General features: G+C 47.9%; 1 protein-coding gene across 3 annotated transcripts in view; it reads right to left on the bottom strand.

Annotated features, from left to right (window-relative positions):
• Nrp1 (neuropilin 1) overlaps positions 1-21,173 on the bottom strand; it is a 139,713-nt gene that overhangs the window by 18,591 nt on the left and 99,949 nt on the right. For 2 of the 3 annotated variants that reach the window (XM_005345923.2, XM_005345926.3), the window contains exons 10-12: positions 16,726-17,057; positions 10,095-10,239; positions 6,080-6,184 (exon numbers count right to left, since the gene is read on the bottom strand). In XM_005345923.2, coding sequence (XP_005345980.1) covers positions 6,080-6,184; positions 10,095-10,239; positions 16,726-17,057 — 582 coding nt within the window. The remainder of the gene's footprint in view (positions 1-6,079; positions 6,185-10,094; positions 10,240-16,725; positions 17,058-21,173) is intronic. The other variant, XM_005345924.3, reaches the window with a different exon arrangement.

Below are 21,173 nucleotides of genomic sequence, written 5' to 3'. Positions count from 1 at the left end.
CACACACATACATATATACATTACAAGGAATAACTAAATTGGGCTAATTAGCAAATGCATTGCTCTCTCTCTCTTCTCTCCTCTCTCCTCTCTCTCTGCTTTCTCTCTCCTCTCTCTCTCTTTCTCCCCCTCTCTCCCTCTCCCCTCCCTCATTTGTGGTGGTAGTGCAAACTCTCTTGTAGCAATTTTCAAGTGTGTCATAGATCCTGGCAGATTTCTTCATAAAGTATCCAGAAGTCACGGGGAGTCGGAGACTTTGTTCTAAGGCTGAATGTGACATTCAGCTTCAACCCCAAAAGGCCAGGGCCGCTAACCGCTAACCATCCTTACTGACTGAAGTATTAAACTTGACGGGGACACCTTGAAGCTTCAGAGAGTTTCCAGCGTTTGGGAAGTGTGCGCTCAGGGAAGTCACGAGGTCAGTCCCCGCCAGGTATTTTCAAAACCGAAGGCTTAAGGCAATGGCTGTGGTTCCCCCCTCTGTAATTCTTTCCTCAGGCATAGCTGCTCGTGTTTCCCCCAAGAATAAATATTCTGCGTAGAATACGGTTCGGAGAAGTGGGGGAAAGGTGTGTGAAGGCAAAGGGGAAAAACATTTCTTCACAGTCCTGAGGGACCCGGGAACTGGACCACGATTACGCAAACACCATCAGCTTTGATTCAGCCTGGGACTTTCTTGGAAACCTCTGTCAGGGGGATGGCTGTGTAACCTTTTGCAGACTTTTTTCTGTGTGTGTGCCTGTGTGGGTGGGGGTGCTTGCCTATCGGGATACACGCATATGTACACTTGTGTGTGCGGGTGCCCATGAACGTGTGTGCTCCAGTGTATAGAACCCAGAGGCTAATGTCAGATGTCCTTCCTGCCTTGGGTTATTGAGGTGGGCTCTGTCACTGAGACACGGGGCTTGCTGGTTAGGTTAGACTGGCTAGCCATCAAGTCCTAGGCATCCCCCTGTCTCTGCTTCCCCAATGCTGGGATCACAAGCGCATGCCACTGCTCATTCTTGTGTAGCAAGCACCTCACTAAGTCCTCCCCAGCCCCCTGCACAGTGTTCTCAGACTTGCCCCACCACGAGAATAACCCTGATTACTCATTACAGTTTCCTCTCTACTCAGCCCCTCTGGGACCTGGTGGGAACAGAATATCTGGGAGAAAAGGCCTTGAAATGAATCATTTCCCAGAGTTCTCAGATGAGTCTTTGACTCGCTGGGCCTGGGAAACAAGGGGTGTGCTGCTTTTGACTCAGAGCTTAGGAGAGCCATTCTCCTCTACCGTTTTGTTCTGGTTGCGGGAATGGACCTTCTGTGTTAGTGTGTACACACGTGTGTGTGTGTGTGTGTGTGTGTGTGTGTGTGTGTGTGTGCGTGATATAGTGTGGAAGCCAGAAGTCAACAGTGCGTGTCTTCTTCAATTGTTCTCCACTCTATTTTAAATTATGTGTATTTTAAACGCTTGTGTGTCTGTGCGTGAGTGTGGTGTGATGTGTGTGTGCTTATGGGGGCCAGAGGGCATCGGATCCCCTAGAGCTGGCGTTAAAGACAGTTGTAAGCTGCCTGTCATGGGTGCTGGGACCAAACTTGTATTTTATACAAGTTCTTAACCACTGGGACCTCTTCAGACCTCTCCATCCTATTTCTGAGACAGAGCTTCTCGCTGGTCCTAAGGCTCACTGATTTGGCTGAGCTGACGGGCCAATGAGTCCAGGGGCTCCTGTCTCTGCCTGCCTTGCATAGGGATTGCTGGTCCACACTGCTACAGCTACACCTGACTTTTTATATGGATCTGAGAATCCAAGCTCAGGTCCTCAGGACTGTGTAAGCGCCTTGTCTAGCCCCTCAGGGCTAGAATTGACCTTTGTGCCAGGGTGTAAGCACTGGTCTACTCAGGGGAGAGGCATGGTGGGATGGACAGAGACATATTGCAGGGTGTTCTAAGGGGCTGCAGCTGTGCTCTGCCCAGTGGCCTCAGTTCACACAGACACAGGCTTGTCCTTTCCTCCAGTTGCCACAGACCAGAACTCACATTAGCTGCTGGCGTGCATTAGAAAACTGAAACGTTTTATTTTTGGAACACGGAGCCATTTCTGTGCTAACCCTTTGCACTACCCTGTTGCACGCCCTGCGTGGAAGTACTAAAGGAGGGTCACATGTGCATGGCCTCCATAGGCAGGTACTGGAACAGAGGGATGATGCACACCGAGAGGTAAGAAGGTGCATATCTGATGGCAGGATTGGAGGGAGGCCAGAATGCATTAGGATACAGTCCCCGGTAGTTGGAGAGGACAGGGATTCAAGGTGAACCCGCACTTTCATATCTGATACGCCTGATCAGTTTTGTTACAGGCTGGCAGCTGAATTCCTCTGTGGGGGCCACACGGCTCAAGGTGAAATTCCACCTCCCGCTGCCTTTCAGAAGGGTTTGCAGTTCAGCGACTTCAGGGGTGAATCTTAACTCCGGTCAGAAAACATAGACGCAGGTCTCTGATTCCTACCACGGGGCACAGCTTACCTGAATGTCAGCGTTTATGTGGGTGATAGCGTTTGGCTGGAATATCTGTTTTCCTCAAAATCTAAACCTGTTACTCCAGGAGAAGGATGAAAACAGGTTCTGATTGTGCCGAGGAATAGGCACTGTTCAAGAGGGAATCAACCCTGTTTCCATATGCCTTGCTCTTGGAGTTCAAGTGAGAACCCCCACCCCTCCACCGGGGTTTACTATACCAGACACCCAAGGTTTATAGTTCTGGCCATAAATCCTGTCACGATTAGCCAAAGGGTAATGCAGCTAAATGCTGACTCTAGAGGGTTAGTGGTTCTTGGGTCAGGTGAGCTCAGAATGTATGCATGCATGTATGTTTGTGTATATGCGTGTGTGTGTGTTATACATGCAGAGAGTTACTTAGGTCTGGTGTGATCACAGGAGGTGTGCATTTTGTATGTAGAAAGTTTCTTGGAGCAGGTGTGAGCTCAGAGGGCCAGTGTTTTACAGATGAGAGGTACTAGGGCCAGGTGTGGGCCGATGGTTTCATGAAAGTGATGTTATGTGAGCTCTGGCTTTTCCAAGAAAACAGTGACACATGCCTTCATGCACGCGCACACACACACACATGCACACACACACATACAAGCATGCATTCACACACACACTTTTAATTTCTACCAATATAATATATTCAATATAACCAATGAAAATGAAACATGAGGATGAATATGACCATGTATTCTTGGTGGGCTGTGGGCCAGGCATACCATGCCCTGAGGTCCTGCTAATGGGCAGAGATTTTTAGAATTGGTGAGACATACCAGCCTAAGAAGATAACTGTTTTCTTTCATGCCATGGTAACTTTAAAAAAAAAAAATTAAGAAAGATTTTTTTCCCCTCTACTAAAGAAGCCATTTCACCACTGTAGGTGAAACAAAACCTTGTCCTCTCAAGCTCTCAAGGGTTGTCACTGTTTCCATTCTGAATGACACATTTTCTGGGGTGCACAGCTTGTCTCAGACGCACTTTGCTCCAGGCGAACAGGCTGGCCCTATTCATTCAGAGGATCCAGTTTCAGTGGGCTCAGTCATGAACTAAATGTAAAAATGAGAAGGCCGTTTGTTCGGCTATGGGGAGTAAATCTGAACCTTTGTCTCTAATCGATATTAACTGGCTACCCTAGGGCCCGTCAGGATAAGAGCCCTCCACAGAGGGCAATTGAAAAGCGGGGGAGGGCTGTGATACTGGACCTCCTTTTCATGAGGGACTTCGTTGAAGTTCTGTTGGGGCCCACGGAACCCTGAGGCTTGGGGTGGCCTGCTTACAGGCAACTCTGGGAAGGTTGAACTCTGTTTTCTATATTGGCCACAGAACTTTATGTTGCCTGACATAAAAATGTCTCTGCATTGATTGGACAAACTTTTTGTGGCTTATGGCTGCTTATGTATAAGACTTGCACTGATAGTCCACAGCCATGAGATGAGCGATTGTCTTTGAAATTTGGAGGGTGATGGTTTCAAGGAGGGCAGGGTAGGAATTAGATATAAAAATTCCGGTCAGCCGTGCTACATTTCTAAGCTGACTTTTTTTCTTCTTCCTTTTAACCTTCATTTTACCCAGGAGCCTGGAGCTCTTCCCCTCTTACAGAGGAGAGATTTTTGAAGTAATTGAAAATGAACCAAGGGACATTCCCTAAATTTTTGCTCTAATGTGTTCAGCCCCATCAGCCTTGCAGTATTAGGAAATTACATGGTAACACCTTCAATTTTCTTCATGGAAGTTCATGATGGGGGCTCTGGGCCAGGCGCTAGGGAAGACAGTTAGTTAAGCAAAGTACTTGCTGCATAAGCCCGAGGACCCGGCTTTGATCCCCAGGACCCACATAAGAAGTTAGGTGCATGAAGCCCCAAAGGAGAAGCAGAAGTGAAAGCGGGGGGGGGGGCAGAGAGGGGGAACAGGTCCCACCCACAGGCCACCGACTAGCAGGCAAGCCAGGCCCACAGGCATCTCTACTTTGCCATAGCAACCTGTGAAAAAGACAACAGCCTGACCCTGCTGTTCTTGCTCTGGCCCCTACAGTTGGGCATGTTGCTTATTGATGGACCAGACCCCTTCCTGTGTCAGTACCTGCTTTTCTCTCTTTGGCCCACAGGGGTTCCCACCATCTGTGTTCCTGAGAAGCAGTGAACAATGTAAGTTGGCCAGAGCAAGGCTGAATCCAGCCTCGCCTGTCATTCTATGGCCACTACACCCAACCACAACGGTGTCAAAGCGTGTGTTCTGAGATGGATATCAGGTCTAGCCTGCCTTTTCAGTCCCCAAGCCAAAGGCAGCCACCAGTAGAGCAGGTATCAACTGGCTGCCTGTCTTGCACGCGACCTGCACACAACGCTATAGGACCTCTCCCGACCTGGCACCTCCCAGCATTTGTCATTATCGGCAACATTTCCAAGTGGGATTGTGCATGAAGGCGCAGCACGATGCTGCAGACCCCCAAACAAATGTGCCCAGGCTCCACCCACATGTGCTAAACCACATTTGTCTAGGAGGAAAAGGTTTGTGTCTCTATGGCCTGTAAATGTGCTTGTCTGTTTAAATTCAGTGTGGGTTGGTTTTTATATGGGATGCAATAAAAAAGAAAACAAAGCCAGGCTTTTTAAACACAAAGTTAGGAGCTGAAGTATATATCTGTAACCCTAGTGTGGAAGAGACAGAGACAGGTAACTTCCTGGAACTCAGTGGTCAAACGATCTAGCCAAACAGGCTGGGGAGGGTCTCCTGGTTTAGTGAGATACTCTGTCTCCAAAAATAAGAAGGAATAAATTGAAGAGGACATTCAGTGTCAGTGTCTGGTGTTCATAAGCACACACACGTGCATGCACACACAAATACATGCATATAGAACATAAAACAAACGTCATATTTTTCTGTCCCAGTTGGTCGTAGGGTCCTGAAACCTTTTGCAAAAATAGGGTGTGGATTTTAGTGTGCTGGCCAATTTTCAAGGGGGCTTCCCCACTTCCTTGCTTGCTTAGTTTCCTCTGCCACTCTGAGCAGAAAGAAAGAGTTTCTTTATAGCTTGTGTGGTTTTGGATGGTGCAAGAGTAACACCAGATAGACCCCGAGGCACTGGCATATCCCATCTGATGACCCTGCCCGCCAGGGCTGATGTGAAGCCATAGGTAATCCTGCCTTAGTAAATTTCAATATAAAACGATGTTCAAATTCATAACTTAAAAGCTGCCTTGAAATTAGAAGTCTAATTTGGTCTATTTGTTGGATAAAGTCTCCACTCAAACAATTTTGTCCTCATTAGGAAAGGAAAGTGAACGCTTGGGAGAGTGCGGTTGGGCAGGGCTGGCACACCTGTAACAGTGGGGGGAGCGCTCTGTTGATGTGCGTGGCACAAGGAAACGAAGCCACACGTGGGGTGGCAAGGGTTCATTCTTCGTTGGCCTGCCAGTACCCTGCCACCAACCACTATGAGCGACAAGCACACACACACACACACACACACACACACACACACACACACACACACAGAACCAGGACACAGACAGACAAGGCACGAGGATGGGATGAGGGTGGGCTCTGCACCTGTGAGCTGGAAGTCATCACCTGTGCCACTGTGGCAGTTGGCCTGGTCATCGTCACACTCGTCCACGGGGTTCCCATTTGGTGTGGTTGGCCCAGCTGTAGGTGCTGAAACGAGACCCAAGGATTACTACTCGCACTTCTGAGAAGCATTCTCGAGGCTTCAGCTATGCTAATGCTTGCGCAGTGAACTCCAGGACATAGTATGGAGTCCAGGGACATGGTCTGCCTCTCTCGTGGGAAGCCAAATACTCCTGGCTTTCACAGAATGGATGAGAAGCTGCTGAGCCTGCTGGGTAGATGTGGCTACGGGGGCAGTCAACACATAGTTATCTATATAATCATTTCTTTCCTGCAAACCTCTCGAGTCTCCCAGATATCTGTTCATGACCCTGGAGTCAAGAACCCCCATGGTAGAGATTAGACCACATTTCTTTTTCTCCTAAGGTACTAAGAAGTCATGCCCACGGATTCTATCATGGTCTCGGGATTGACTGGCTTGCCGTTTATATCATTTTTTTTCCCTCTGCACAAAGGAGCGTCAGCTCGCACTTGGCATGGCGGTGCTCTCTGTTCCCAGGCTGCTCTGTTTCTCTCTCCGCAGCGCTCCACCTGGGGCCCTCTGTCCCAGCCAGGTGTGTGAGCTGGACTGTCTCCTGTGGCCTGAGGTCAGCTACCTGGTCTGGTCTCCAGTGACACTGCATTCCATGCTGTCTGGGCCCCCTGATCTTTTGAGTTTGTAGTTGAAGAGTAGCCAATGTTAATCAAAGACTGATTTTGAAGTCCTTCACATTTGATTCAGTCCATTTTTTCTCCCAGCCTGTTACTCATTTTTGCAATCTGTTCAATATTTTACAGTTTGGGGGATTGTATTTCACATTACAGCACAAGAGATAAGGGTCAAGTCCCTCAATGTGATGCTGGGAGGAGCGGGGAGCGTAGGGGCTCCTCTCCAGCCCTGGCCAGGAGGGATGCGCCCGTTATAGTTGCTCTATTGGGAGGAACTCGACACTGTTACCGTGCCTAAGGAGTGGGGAGAGTTAAGAGACACGGAGAGACAGAGCCGGCTTCCCACTGGCCCAGAGCCCTGAACCTGACTAGCCAGAGATCACCATACACAGATGACATGTGCTGGGCATCCCCTGGACTTTGGGAAACTAGCTGGTTAGTGAGTTACTGGGATCTGCCCGCCTCCGCCTTCCCAAATATTTACCACTATGCCCAGCTTTCTTTTGCATGGATTCTGGAAATTGAACCCCAGGGCTTTATTCTTGAAAGGTGTCATTGACCCAGCCCTTATTACATTTTTTTCCTTAGTAGCTAGTGTTTTTTTACACACACACACACACACACACACACACACACACACACACACACACTCACACACACACACTCGCCTGAACACACATTCATGCACACTCCCACTCACCTGACGTGCACATGCCCGTGGCTCTACTCACTGCCATCCCTGGGTAGGCAGAACTCCTGGCTATCGTATGGCTATTGTCCCTCAGAGAGCACAGTCCTTGATGACCCACTACTGTTAAGACTTCTCTACTCTGCTCATTCTGCTGACTTTTCCTCATTTTAGTGATGCTTGCAAGGAGAGGCTTCATATTGGAAGTGGTCCATGATGGTGCCTAGCTTCCATTACAAAAAGTACGAAGTGACTCATTTTGATGCCTCAGTTTCCCTATTTGAAGTCTTCTGGGGATCTCTAACTGTTGTTCAAAAGAAGCTGGGGTACAAAATAGGATCAAGTCCCTTCAGGTTGGAACAGACCTTGGCATCTCCCCAACAGCCCCTCAGATGCCACCAAGAAGCTTGGCTCTGGTGCTCATTTGGTTTAGCCTGAGAATGGGCCCCAGGCATAGAAAGGCTCCCTCTTGTCATGGGCATTAAGAAGCAGTGGCGCTACTTTTCCCAGATGATTGCTCTTTACCCTGGTTCAGGGCAGTGCTTGTAGGTCCCCTATCTTACTTCCTCCGCAGAGGAAGCTGGCAAACTGCCACAAGGCTCAATGTTTGCAACCCTGCATTCAACCCACCCTTGGAATCACAGTCCCTTCCAGGATCAGGGTGAGATCCTGCCTCCAGGTACCACCCTCTTCAGCACCCTGAATGAGCCCGGTTTACACTTGGTCGAGACCGCTAGCTGCTCCTTTGTTGTTTGCGTCTGCGTCAATAGTGTCGTAAGACTAAGACCGCAGATACGGAAGCCATGACCAGGGGGAAGGGTGGGAGACATGGCCTGATTTTGAATCTACATCGAAAAGTGGTTGTGAATTACTCTGCAGTGTGGTGATTGATAGACTATAGCGCACACAGAAAATTCTACGGCATTTCATGTGCTCAGGAATGTAATTATGTTTGGGTAGCTCAGCACACACGTAATTTTGAAACCTGAGGAGGGTGATATTAAAAAGCCGTCTTCACAACAACTTTGAGCATGTGCTCAGTTGATTAACATCTGGGTACCAACAACAGCCACCCTAGGCAATCCAGAGAAGGACTCTATGGAGGTTGAGAAGCTGGTGTAAGGTTACTCATTTATACCCAGATCTAAGGCAGATGGGAATTCCATCACATCAAGCAACAAATGGTACAAGAACCAACTCAAATCACTCAGCACCTCGTCCCTAGTAAGATCTTGGGTCTGAATTTGTCTTTCACGTGACCGTCATATAATAATCTGAGAAATGAGGGAATGTCCTTCAGCAGACCATAGTAGCATATACGTTATATGACACTTTATATATACATCATATATCATATGTATATGATCAAAGTATCATATACTCCCTCACAGGTCAAGCGTTCTTTCTTCCCAGGATGTCTTCACATCCTCTGTCAAATGGAGCAGGACACTAGTCAATAGCACAGAGAGAAATTTATATGGGAAAGACTTCTAGACATACTTATTTTTATTTTAGTAATTTTTACTTTATTTGTTATTCGTGTGTGTGCGTGCACACGTGAGCCGCCATGTATGTGCAGGTGACTGTGTGAGCAACTGTGTGCATGTGGAGATCAGAGGTTGACTTCCATGCGTCAGTTCTCTCCTCTAGAGAGGTTTCCAGGGACTGAATTTAGGTGTCATTCTTGCATACCAAAAATGATTTTCCCTCTGCACCATCTTGGTGACTCCTCTACCCACACCTTCGAAAGCCAAAGGCTTTGGCCAGGGGCTTTGAGAAGTGGGCAGAGGGCGAGGTAGCATGGTGGGTAGAGGGCTTTACATTACTGCAACAGAATTATTTCAGAACCTGGGAGAGACGGTGGAGGCAAGAAAACTGTGGGTGCAGTCAAAGACACTGCGTTATTTATTTGAACATGGCGGCATGTATCATAATCCCAGCTACTTGGGATGCTGAGACAGGAGGATCACAAACTTGAGGCCAATTTAGGCTATCGGGAGAGCTGAATCTCAAAAATAAATAAGCGAAATGGATTTTTTCTTATGTATGCTTCACCTTAGTATTTTTGTGTGTGGATGCTCCTGTGTGCACAGGCATGCATGTGCACACATACATGTGGAAGGCAGAAGTCAGCCTTGGCTTCTGTTCCTTAGATGCTCTGCACCTGGATTCTTAAGACGGGGTCTCTCACTGGCCTGGAAGGGATCTGCCTGTCTGCCTCTCCAGTGCTGGGAATACAGATGATGTGCCCCGCCATACCCAGCTCCTTCTCTTAATGTGGATTCTGGGGATTGAACTCAGGCCTTCATGCTTTGTGTGACAAGCATTTTACCAAACAATTGAGCCATCACACACACACACACACACACACACACACACACACACACACACACACACTTATTCAAGAGAGACAATCTCCAAAGAAAGAAAGCAGTGCAGGCTACTAAGGCAAGAGCTGAATGTTCTGTGGCGCAGGCAGTTCAGATCCAGATCTTGCTGCCTGCCAGGTATGGGGATACCATTCACTCAGGGGAGACATAAACACTTGAGAATGTCAATAGAAAGGGAGAAGGAAGAAGGGGCTCTGGGAACGGTAACTACCTTCCACTTCACAGCCCAGAAGCTCCATCCTCAGCCCGAGCCCACTGTGTGTGGCTCTCTCAGGGTAGATCCTGATGAACCGCGTGGAGAGAGGTGAAAACGTCCGGAGCTCGGGAGTGTCATAGTTGTTGTTGCCTTCGAATGACTGGGAAGCAAAGAAAAGACTGGTTATTAAAAGAAGACGTAATAAGGACAGGGTAGGTGGTTCAGGGGGTCAGATCCTTGCTGTTCAAGGGTAAGACGCTGGGTTCAATCCCCAGAATCCATATAAAAGAAAGCTGGGCATGGCGGTGTGCATTTATGACCCCACCAATGGCGAGGAAGAGACAGGAGATTCCTAGAACTCGCCGACCAGCCAGCCTTGTCTAATTGGCTAGTTAATTGGCTAGGTCAGTGAGACTTGTCTCAAAACACAGGGTGGAAAGTGTCTGAGGAAGGACACCTGAGGTTGTCCTATGGCATCCACATTCATGAACATCCTTGTACACACAAACACACATATACCCACACATGAACCATGTGAGTACACACACACACACACACACACACACACACACACACACACACACACAGAGTGTGCACTAAATGGAGGAAGGTTAGCAGAAGGAAAGACTATGCACTAGAATATCCTCAGAGCCTCACAAGGAAAACGCCTTCCTGAGCACCATGGAGCTCCAGAACTGCCTATCTCTCTGTCTAGAAAAGGGGGACTTCAAGCACTTTAGGGGACAGAGAATGATTTATGAGTCCCGAGAAGTTAACACTTGTGCCATTATGTCTAGGTGGGGTCTGACCCCAGCCTGTGACATGACCTCCATCCTTTCCTGTTTGGTGCCATGCCTGGGACAGTACTCAGAGTGTCTGTTAGCTGGTGAGGGAAGTTCAGAGAGAACGTGTCTACATTTTCTGGGTCCTGTATGTCCTAAATTCCAAGGGGGCACATTTGGGAGTGGTATTTTCTGAACCTCTTAACTTGATTTAGGTCTCCCTCCCTCTCTCTCTCTGTTACACATGTATGTGTGATATACATGTGTTACATGTATGTGTCCAAGCATGTGGAGGTCAGAAGTCAATGTTGGATGTCTTCCTTAATGGCTTCCCACATCAGTATCTGAGAGAGTCTCTCACTGAATCTGGATCTCACCGACTGGCTAGGCTGGCTCTCCAGCGAGCCAGGGGATGCACTTGACTCCCTTCTCCAGCTGCCATGAGGACCGAGGACATGGACTGGGGGATGTAACTTGGGACTTGCTTGCACAGTGAGTCCTTTACAAACTCAACCATCTCCCAAGCCCCCTGCATCAGGACTCTTAAAAGTGTCCTCACAGAGAAATGAGAACTGGACCCATCCCTTTAGAAATGGCCAGTATTTCTTTCATAAGCGAGAACAGGAAAAACAAATACAGTCTAAGAACTCATCAGCGTCATTTCTCGTTTTCTTCTCAGGGACCTTAAAGCACATGCTGCTGCTATAGCAGCCAGGGATTTAATGGGAGGCTTTGAGACGATACATCCATCTGCCTCGCAGATGTGGCCCCGTATCACTTATTTGAGGTGTAGGAAGATAACGTACGAAGAGAACTAGCCGCCTCTTGGAGTTTATAATAGACACTGCGTTTCAGTAAACACTCCAGCTACTGGCTCTTAAATGAGAGGCTCCTGTTTTTGCTCAAACTTGGTCCTCTCAAAGATAATGAACTAAATTCCTGAAGAAGGGAGAATGAATTTCCTTCTGTGATGGTTGGGTTGGAAACAAGGCCTCCTGTGTGCTGGGGGAGGGCTCTGCCCCTAATCTGTAGTCTCAGCTCAGAGCTAGTTTAATGGAGCCCAAACACCGTATTTCAAGACACTGGCTTAAACGGAAGAGTGAAAATCCTTTGCTTAAGGAGTACTATCAGCTGAACTCACTTACAGATCCAAGGTCATCTTACCTCAACGGTTAATAGCAATTCCAGTTACTGGGGACATTGTGGTGGTTCTTTGAACTAGTGTGTATTGGTACCCACGCCTCCCTCTCTGTATCTGTGTGTGTTTACAGAGGCCAGAGGACGACTTCAGGTATTATTCCTTCAGGCATATTCTACTTCTTGCTTTGTTTTTGAACAACATCTGTGAGGGTACACAGATTAGCATCCTAATAGCACCTCTGTCTGCCCAGAGACCCTAGGGATCTCTTTGCCTCTGCCCCCCCCCCCCCAGCTGCTAGAACTACAGGCATACACCACCACAACAGAGTTTTCCATGCGGGTTGATCAAATTCAGGTTCTCACGTTTGCAAGGTAAACACTTTGCCTCCTGAGTCATCTCTATAGCCTCACACATCTGTTACATATGAGGAAACTGAGCCACAGAGCAGTCAAGGAACTCCATGACAGAGGCAGGATGCAAACCTTGACGGTCTTATGAGCACTCTCAGCCACTAATTCCGGATTTGACGCTCCGGAAATCAAGTAGCACAGTCTTCTCATTTTGTTTTTGCTTTTGAGGAAAGAGGGTCTTCCTGTGGTACCCAGGACTGACTACAGTTCTTGAACGGACATGATTCTCCTGCCTTGGCCTCCTGTGTAGCTAAGATGTCTTCCACACTCAGCTTCTAGCCTCTTCACTAGGAGGAAAGAACACCAAGCTGCAGGAGATGTCTGTACCTCGGAAACACATCTGTATTCACTGATGTGCCTTTAACGTGAGGCAAACTGGCAACCAGACGGAGTGGCCAGACCAGCCGTGCCAGGCAGAGCGGGAGCACAATGAATGGGCTCAGGAGCCTAACACGGCAGAAGACGTGCGTATCCCATGGAGAACATGGCATGACTTCAGGGAACATGTAGGAAGGGACAGACAGACAACTGAGGGTTCTGGGTTCTTGGAGAAAATTCATTGGCCTTTATGACTCAGAGAATCCAGTAGACATCTAACACGCTCACACCAGAGCTTAATTAATTAATCTCCTTTTTTTAAGGAATACATTTGCTATCAAGGTCCTGACTCTTGATAGATCTCCAAGCACTGTGAGTAATTGAGAATCTGACACACAGCATTGTTAGGCCCAATTAAGCTGTTGTCAGAGAGACGCTAATTGTAATGAAAACACTATTACTACACACACAAGTCCTGTCTATCTGATGAGGCTGGGGAGAGCATCAGAGGAAGCAGCCATATCGCTGCAATCATGGAGCCCTTTCTTCATTTCAGCTTGAACAAAGAATGCGAATACTTCAAAAAAAGTTGTCGGGAGTGAGCTGGCAAAACACCAGTGGAAGCCACATGAACTGGGGTGAACTCAGATACCAGAGTTAGCACCGGGGGCCACAAACCATGAGGCCTTTGGCTCCTGCTAGTCCTGAGAAGTCTAGTTAATCTAGACCCTGACATGTAACCATCCTGGCAAGAAGGAAGTTAAAAGAGAGATAATTGTGCCCTTGCCTTGACTTTTGGACTATGGAGAAATGATGAACCCCCAAGAATTAGAATTTCCCTAGTAGGAAAAGGCTGCTGCTAGACACAGTGAAAGCTTGTCTCCCCAGGAGATTTCGCACAGTGCTGAGAACTTGCCAGACCCCTTGCAGCAGAGATGGGAGCTGAGACAAGAATGGGTCAGCAATGGGCGAGCCCAGCACCTGACCAGCACTGCTTAGCTATGCACACCGCTAGCCCTCTATGTAAACCTAAACCTCATGCCCAGGACCTGGGGCCACTGATAACTTTTTGTTCATCTTCCCAATGAAGCCACATGGGATAACTCTCCTTTCTCTGCCTTCTACTGTCGTGTGTGATGGCCAAAACTAGCCTGCTAGGCTGCAAGGTCCAGGATCTGATAGAACAGCTCTGGTGGAAGACAGACCTTGTCAATTGCATGGGTTTTTGGGTGGGAGCGAGGGAAGGGCACAGGGGAGATTAATCCACCAAAGCATTGTTTTATCCTACAAATACCCTCATTTCACTTTTACATGAATGATGACTGACATCCTGAGCAGGCAGTCAGCATTTGGACCATGAAGTGGAATACGTTTCAAATACCTTTATATAATTTGAAAACATAGGCTGTCCGAAATGGGTGATTTTTTTTTTACCAACTTCCATCTCTCCCTTAGTGATGTTATTTTAGAGGAAGGGCATGCTAAGAATCATAGACTAGGCTCAGTTTAAGCAGTTTAGAAGCCTCCATGGTCTCAGGGGTCATAGGAAGATGACGGTGATGAGTATTTCAGGACTAAAGCCCAACGTGTTCCATCAGTCTCCGATAGGAGACTGTTAGAGCCGAAACCCAGGCATTAGCTTCCTATGCAACTCTATGCTGGGTTTGCTGTGGCAGCTGACAGCTTCAGGCTCCATTGCCTTGAGGGCTAGATGACAGGAAGCATATGATGCCTCCTATCGCACACATATGGCGACTTGTTTGCTCTCTCAGCACCTAGTGTGAAGAACGTGTCACAACAACACACCCTGCCTCGGCAGCAGCGGGAACGGGGCTGACTGGCTGCCTACTTGGGTTCTGGAATGAAGTCACACTCCATGCCACTCTTTGAAGTCACTGTAGAGGGGCTTCCAGTTTCTGGTGTGTTTCCCCCTTTTCCTTTCCCCAAATCCAGAAAGCAGGGACACGAAAAGGACAAGGGGACTGAGGACAACTGGGGTTGGTGTCACACACCTGCAATGCTCGTGCTGGGGAGACAAGGATGAGAGGATTCCTGGGGCTCCTTGGAGAGTAAGCCTAGCCTAATCTGTGAGTCCCAGGCTTGAGAGAGACCCTGCCCCAAAACACAAGGTGGAGTGTGTCTGAGGAATGATGGATAAAGTGCCTTCCAGCGTCCACATGCTGGTGCACATAAGTGCATAGCACACTCGAGAACAGTCACTCATATAAACATGCACACACACACACACACACACACACACAAATATAAATGAGAAAAGTAAAAAGGACATGAGAAAGAAGGAAGGTTATGAGCTGGGGCTGTTGGCCAACTCGTTGGTTGAGTGCTCGCCCAACATGCACTGGAACCAGGGTTTCACTCTTCAGTACTGCACACACCCAGCGTAATAGTGCAGGCCCATGATCCCAGCAAGAGGCCATCATCAGGTAGCTATCTAGTGAACTGGGGAGGCAGCCACAGTTGGAACCTCCATGAGACCCTGCCTCAGAAAAGAAAAATGAAGCCACACATAATGCTGAAATGCTTTAAAAACCACCAGTCAATTCAGGGAGGGATGAGAGATACTCTTACGCTTTTCTTAGCAAGAACATTGGTTTAGTCAGTGGCCGGCAGCTCCGTCACTGACTTGCAGCCTTTTGGGGACAGGGTGTTAGCCTCAAAGCCACATATCTGAAGGGAGGGACGCTAGCAGCATGGCCAGGATAGCTTCCTTTCTGAAAGACCTTGCCACACTGCTTGGAGAGGGAGAGGAAGGCCCCAGCCAATGGGCTGCAGTCTTCACCCGTGGGGGAACAGCTTTGGGTGGGTAGAGTTGGAAAACTCCAGGCCAAAGGCCCAATGTGTTGGTGTGAGAAGTGTCACCAGGGTATGTGAAAACCTGGGGGCGGGTCCTCATTTTCATCCCAAATCCACTTAGGGGACCACCCAAGTACACGCCTGGGACCCTTTCCAACTTGGTGTGGTCTGCTCAGAAAGTGTAAATAAACGTAGCCAGAGCCCTGAGTGAAACCCAGTGACTAAAGCATATTTTTTAGGTTTACAAACTTCGAATCCATTCTGTGAATGCTGGGATATTTTAATATTGAGATTGCCTCCTTGTTTCATTAGATTAGCAAGAGGTGACTGAGTTTTAAGAGGTTCCAAATGCACAAGACTGTATCTAAGCACTATCCACGATAGCTGAAAGGTGGAGGCAGGCCAAGGAGCCATCAGTAGTAGCAAACGTCTAAATTAACGTGGTTATTCACATGGCAGAACACGATTCTACTCTCAAAAGAAAGGAAATTGGGACCCACGCTACTTCAGTGTTACACTAGGTGAAACAAACTAGCCGTGAAGTGACAGATAATCTACTAAGGCTGTTAGAGGAGGCTCCTGAGTATCCAGACCCAGGGGCAGGGAGTAGGATCCTGATGCACCAGGGACCGATCAAGGGGAAGTGGAGAGCGATTTCTGCTGGGACACGAGGAGGGGCCTGGAGGATAGCTCAGTTGGCAAAGCACTTGTCGTGCACACATAAGGACCCGAGTTTGATCCTCAGAAGCCACGTAAGACGTTGAGTATAGTGGTGCTCCCTTGTAGTCCTGGGCTTGGGAGGTGGAGATATGAGGATTCCTGGGGGTTATGGCCAAGTAGCTTAGACCCTGCCTCAAAAAACACAAAGTGGTTAGCTCCTGAGGAGCCACATTCAAGGTTGACCTCTGATCTCCACTTTCATGTGTGTGGTGCTTCAGACATGCATGAACATGTGTGTGTGTATGACTATGCACGGGCACATACACACAGACAGACAGACAGACAGACACACACACAGACACACATGCACACACAGACACACAGACACACACACACCCAAAACCCCGGGACACAATGAACTACTCTGCACTTCTATCATGGGCTGGAGAACTGACTTCCTGGTGAGCTGGTGGGCAGGCAGTGTCCCCAGACAGCGGCTGCTCCCCACCCCCGGGCCTCACCTTAGCCTTGCGCTTGCTGTCGTCCATGATTGTTTTCCAGTCGGAGCCATTGTTACTATAGGCGATCTTGAACTTCTTCATGAACACCTTGTTTTCTCGGTGCTTGCCACCCTGAATGATGATGCCCCTCACTATCTTCTCATCCCCTAAGTCCACCTGAAGCCACTCGTTCATGTACGGATGGGGGGAAGGCGGCAGTGCCCAGCCAGAGCGACTGGTCACCAGGCGGATGTTCTCTGGCATCCAGTTTCTGTCTCCTTGGTTGGACGCTGTGATCTGGGAGTCTGAGATCAGGCCAGACACCATGCCCAGCATTCCAGAGCAAGGGTAATCTAGAGGTGGGGGGAAACAGATGAGGTGAGACACCATGCTTAGAACACGCAACCTTGTATCCGTTTCTATGAAATCCTCAGACTTGAGGGAGCAGGGCCTTCTCTCCTGCCAACTCCCCTCTGCGTGCAGCCTCTGCCTACACTCGCATCCCCACAAGGGAGCTCCTCATCCAAAGCAGCACATCCACCTCTGCCCTGGTACCTTCTCACTTCTCCCAAGTTTAATGTCGAGCTAAGGTTGCACTCTCTTTTGTGCCTAGAAGTTGCTCTACTTTCAAGCCATTCACAGCCCATGGTGGGTTGGAGATACTTAAATAAAGCCCCCAAATAAGAAATCACTGAAGCAACGTGAAGCTAGTCAGGATGCAACAAAGGAAGACCCTGGCCTAGCATGGAGAAGACATGAGGTCCAGGGAGCTGAGTGTCCAATGGCAAGGATGGTACCATTTTATCCTTACCATGGACTGTCTTCAAGATCTCTATTTTTTTTTTAATATAGGGTCTAATTGATGTCTTCTTGAAAAGAGTAGCTGAGGTTAAGGGTGACTTTGAACTTCCCCACTTAAGTGCTGGGATTACAGGTATGTGCCAGTATGTTCAGTGTACGTGCTCTTGTGGATTGAAGCCAGACTGTGGTGCACAGTAGGCAAGCACACTATTACTGAGCTACGCTCTCGGCCCTCCCCACCTTTTCTTGAGACAGAGTCTCACTGGGTAACTCTGGAGGGCTTGGCACCCTGTGTATGCGACACATATGAATCTCACTTGGTTTCATATCAGCTATCTAATATATCCAGTTACTGACAATATATTCTAGTTAGCCAGTTCTTCCTCACACCCCATAGACTTCCCATTGCTGCATTTGGTCAAGACAGATAGTCTCCTCTTTCCTGACCTCAGAGGCACGGCCTATGCAAATGCCACGATGCAGCTAGGCGGCAGGGAAACTTTAACCTATTTGGGAGGACTCCCCTCCCGGGCATGTGATGGCCCAGGCAGGAAGTGGCTCTGAGCTGGGGCAGAGCTATGTTGTGTATAGAATTATGAGTCCTGTGATCACACACAGACTGTAAGATTCCCCAAGAGCAATGAAATACATATAGACCTCGTTACATCTTCTGTAGTAGTCTGAGCTACAACAGGGGAGTATCCATCATTGATTGACTGATTGGCTGATTAATAAATAACTGACATCAGTTATCCTCCTTGCAAAAATCATACAGCTCAGTTAGGGACACACAGGAGTGGCAATCTCTTTTCCTTTGAAACAATTCCATTCTACGTGATGTGAAAAATTGCGATCTAAAAGTGTAACCATCCTAGGTGATTCCAGTGAACTCCCGCTGACCTTGAGCGTGGGTCAGTCAGCTGTACAATTCCGACCACGCTCTGCCATCATTCACACACCAGGGCTTTCAAGCTGGGCCTTGGACATCACACATCCCAGCTCCCCACTTGCACAGTCACTGAGACTAGCAAGGAGCAGCACTTCCTCCCCAGATGGAGGCCCGGCTTCCTCCCGCTCATTCTCTCTGCTAGAGCCTCCCATCATCTTGCTCTGCCCACCATCCAATCTGTGGAAAATATTGACTTATTTTCAAATATTATTTAACTAAGTCAATCTTTAATTGGACACATTTTTTTTCTGGGATGCCTAATGATACTTGCTCTGCATTTTTCTTGTATCGACAATCTTATTCACTCTTGGATAACTGCTTTTTCCTAGGTCAAGTTTTACACCTCCCTTCCTCCTTTTCTTCTTCTCTCCCTCCTTCCCTTTTTCCCTTCCTCCCTCTTTCCCTTCCTTCCTTTCAACTTTTTTTTTTTTTGACAAGATCTCTTGTTCCAGGCTGACCCTGAATTCACTGTGTAGCTGAGAATGACCTTGAACTCCTGACTCTTCAGTCCCTGCCTCCTAAGTACTAGGGTTTCCTGTGTGCACAGCTATGTGGTCTTGGCAGTGCTGGGTTCATAGCTCAGGGATTCCTATGTGCAAGGCAAACATACGAACGACCGAGTCACACGCCAAGCTGGGTCTTAATTTTATTGAGGCTATGAAACAAGTCATATTTTTCTGTTTTCTGAGACTTGCTGAGCCTGTTTTTGTACACTGTCATTCTCAACAAATATTTGCTGAATGAATCAACGTATCCAACAGTCAGAAGCAGCTGTCGTTTCTCAGGATGCCTTCCGGTAACTCAGCCTGGCTATCTGCTCTGGGCGGGATCGAGGAGTCAAGAACAAACTCAACGGGGATTTTTTTTTTTTTTTAAAAAAAAGATTTACAAAGCCAGTTTTTATCGAAGAAGTACAAAACTCACACCGAAGACAGAAGCTGCATTTCTTGTCTGCCTGACTTTCGGCCAGCGTCTTTAACAAGGTGATGCTCAGCTGGCAGAGGCAGCTAGACGCCTCCATTTTAGAAAAACAAAATAAACTCGGATGCTGTAACCAGAACAAAGCCCCCGCCAGAGGAATGCCCTTTCTTTTACACAGAGCTTCTGGGCCGTTTCTTTCCCCAAACCTGGTGACACCCAGCCCACACTCAGCCAGCACTCAGAGTGTCCAGTCAGTCCCCATCATGTCTCTGTGAATAGCCCCTCTGAAACACAGCACAGGGAACCTTGATTTGACCTTGACTGGAAACCTTAAGACTCATACTACGGTGTATGTGTGAGCACATGTCTGAAGGACACAGGACATTATCCTGTACTTTCCATGATTTTTTTTTGAGACAGGGCCTCTCACTGGCCTGGGGGTAGCTATAGTTAGGCTAGCCTGGCTGGTGAGAAAGCCCCTGGGAACCTCCTCTCCCCGCCATTCTGGCTCTGGATTACAATGCTACAATCACGGCTTTTTGTGCAGGTTCTGGGGTTTGAACTCAGGTCTACAGGTTTGCAAGGCAAACACTTTACTGGTTGTGTCATTTCCTCAGACTAGCCCATAACTCACTTTTAACGATGATGAGGAAACACTTATATTAGCAATTAACTCAAGGTTTGAACGGGATGCTGGTGTCCAGCAGGGTTTCCTTGGCAGGAAGGCTCAGATGCACTTTTGCTGATATTGCTAGATTTAAGAAGCAAATAACAGAACAGGAACTAGGACATCCAACTGGACTGGCATTTCAGACAACAATGACTAATTCTTAGTGTATCCAAACTGCAATGGAAAAGATGGACACTGACAATTATCAGTTTTCAGCCACATCAAGCTTAACTGGGGATTTGGTATTTTGCTCGGTAGCAGTTTTCTGAAAACCTTAAAATCAATCTTGGATAAAAGACACAAGCGGATGATGTTATGGGGAGCAGTTTGATGCGGCAACCATTAGCGATATTAATTTGCTGTAAGATCGCTGTGCTTGACCTTAAAAGAGAAACAGAGCACATCCAGGCAATAAATAAGCTTTCAAAGAATAAGAGAGCAACAGTTAGGTGTGACAGTAGCTCTCCGTGGGCACCATCCAGGCTTCCCCTCATGGCCTGCGAAGTTTTCTAACGGGCTTGTGGTGTTTGGAAAGGTCACCTTCATCCGTGATTGACAGGAGCATATGATTATGGGGAACAGAACACCACTGAGCAGAGCCGAGGCTGGCATCTCACAACCCTGCCGAAGTCCCCCAATGCTATCTGCCCAATCCCTTCCTTTGCCAAAATGATACGGCCCTCTTTAGAGAAGCAAGGAAAACATTCCTCCTCGATCACCTGTAAGACAGAAGATACCACCCTAGTGTGTCTCTTTCTGGGGAACACACCACCGTATTCTCTGGAGCTCTGGGATAGCTGTATTTCTAAAGAATTCCTGAATGTGAATCCCAGGTTCAAACTTGGGACTCTGGAGGCTTTGGAAGTCAAGGAAGTGATGCATTATGTCCTAAATTTATTATTATTATTTTAAATTATTTTTTTAATAATGATCTTTTCTTATTTTACATAGCTACCTCAGTCTCTACTTCCTGCTCTACCCCCGCTTCTCCCACCTTCCTCCCCACTCCCTATCCAGTCTTCAGCGAGGGTAAAGCTTCCCGTGGGGAGTCAACAAAGTCTGTCATATACCACTTTGAGGCAGGACCAAGGCTCTCCCTATATTTAGGCTGAGCAAGGTATCCCTCCA

This window comes from Microtus ochrogaster, chromosome 4 (genome assembly GCF_000317375.1).
Source record: "Microtus ochrogaster isolate Prairie Vole_2 chromosome 4, MicOch1.0, whole genome shotgun sequence".
NCBI lineage: Eukaryota > Metazoa > Chordata > Mammalia > Rodentia > Cricetidae > Microtus > Microtus ochrogaster.
This window is presented reverse-complemented; position numbering and strand designations above follow the sequence as displayed.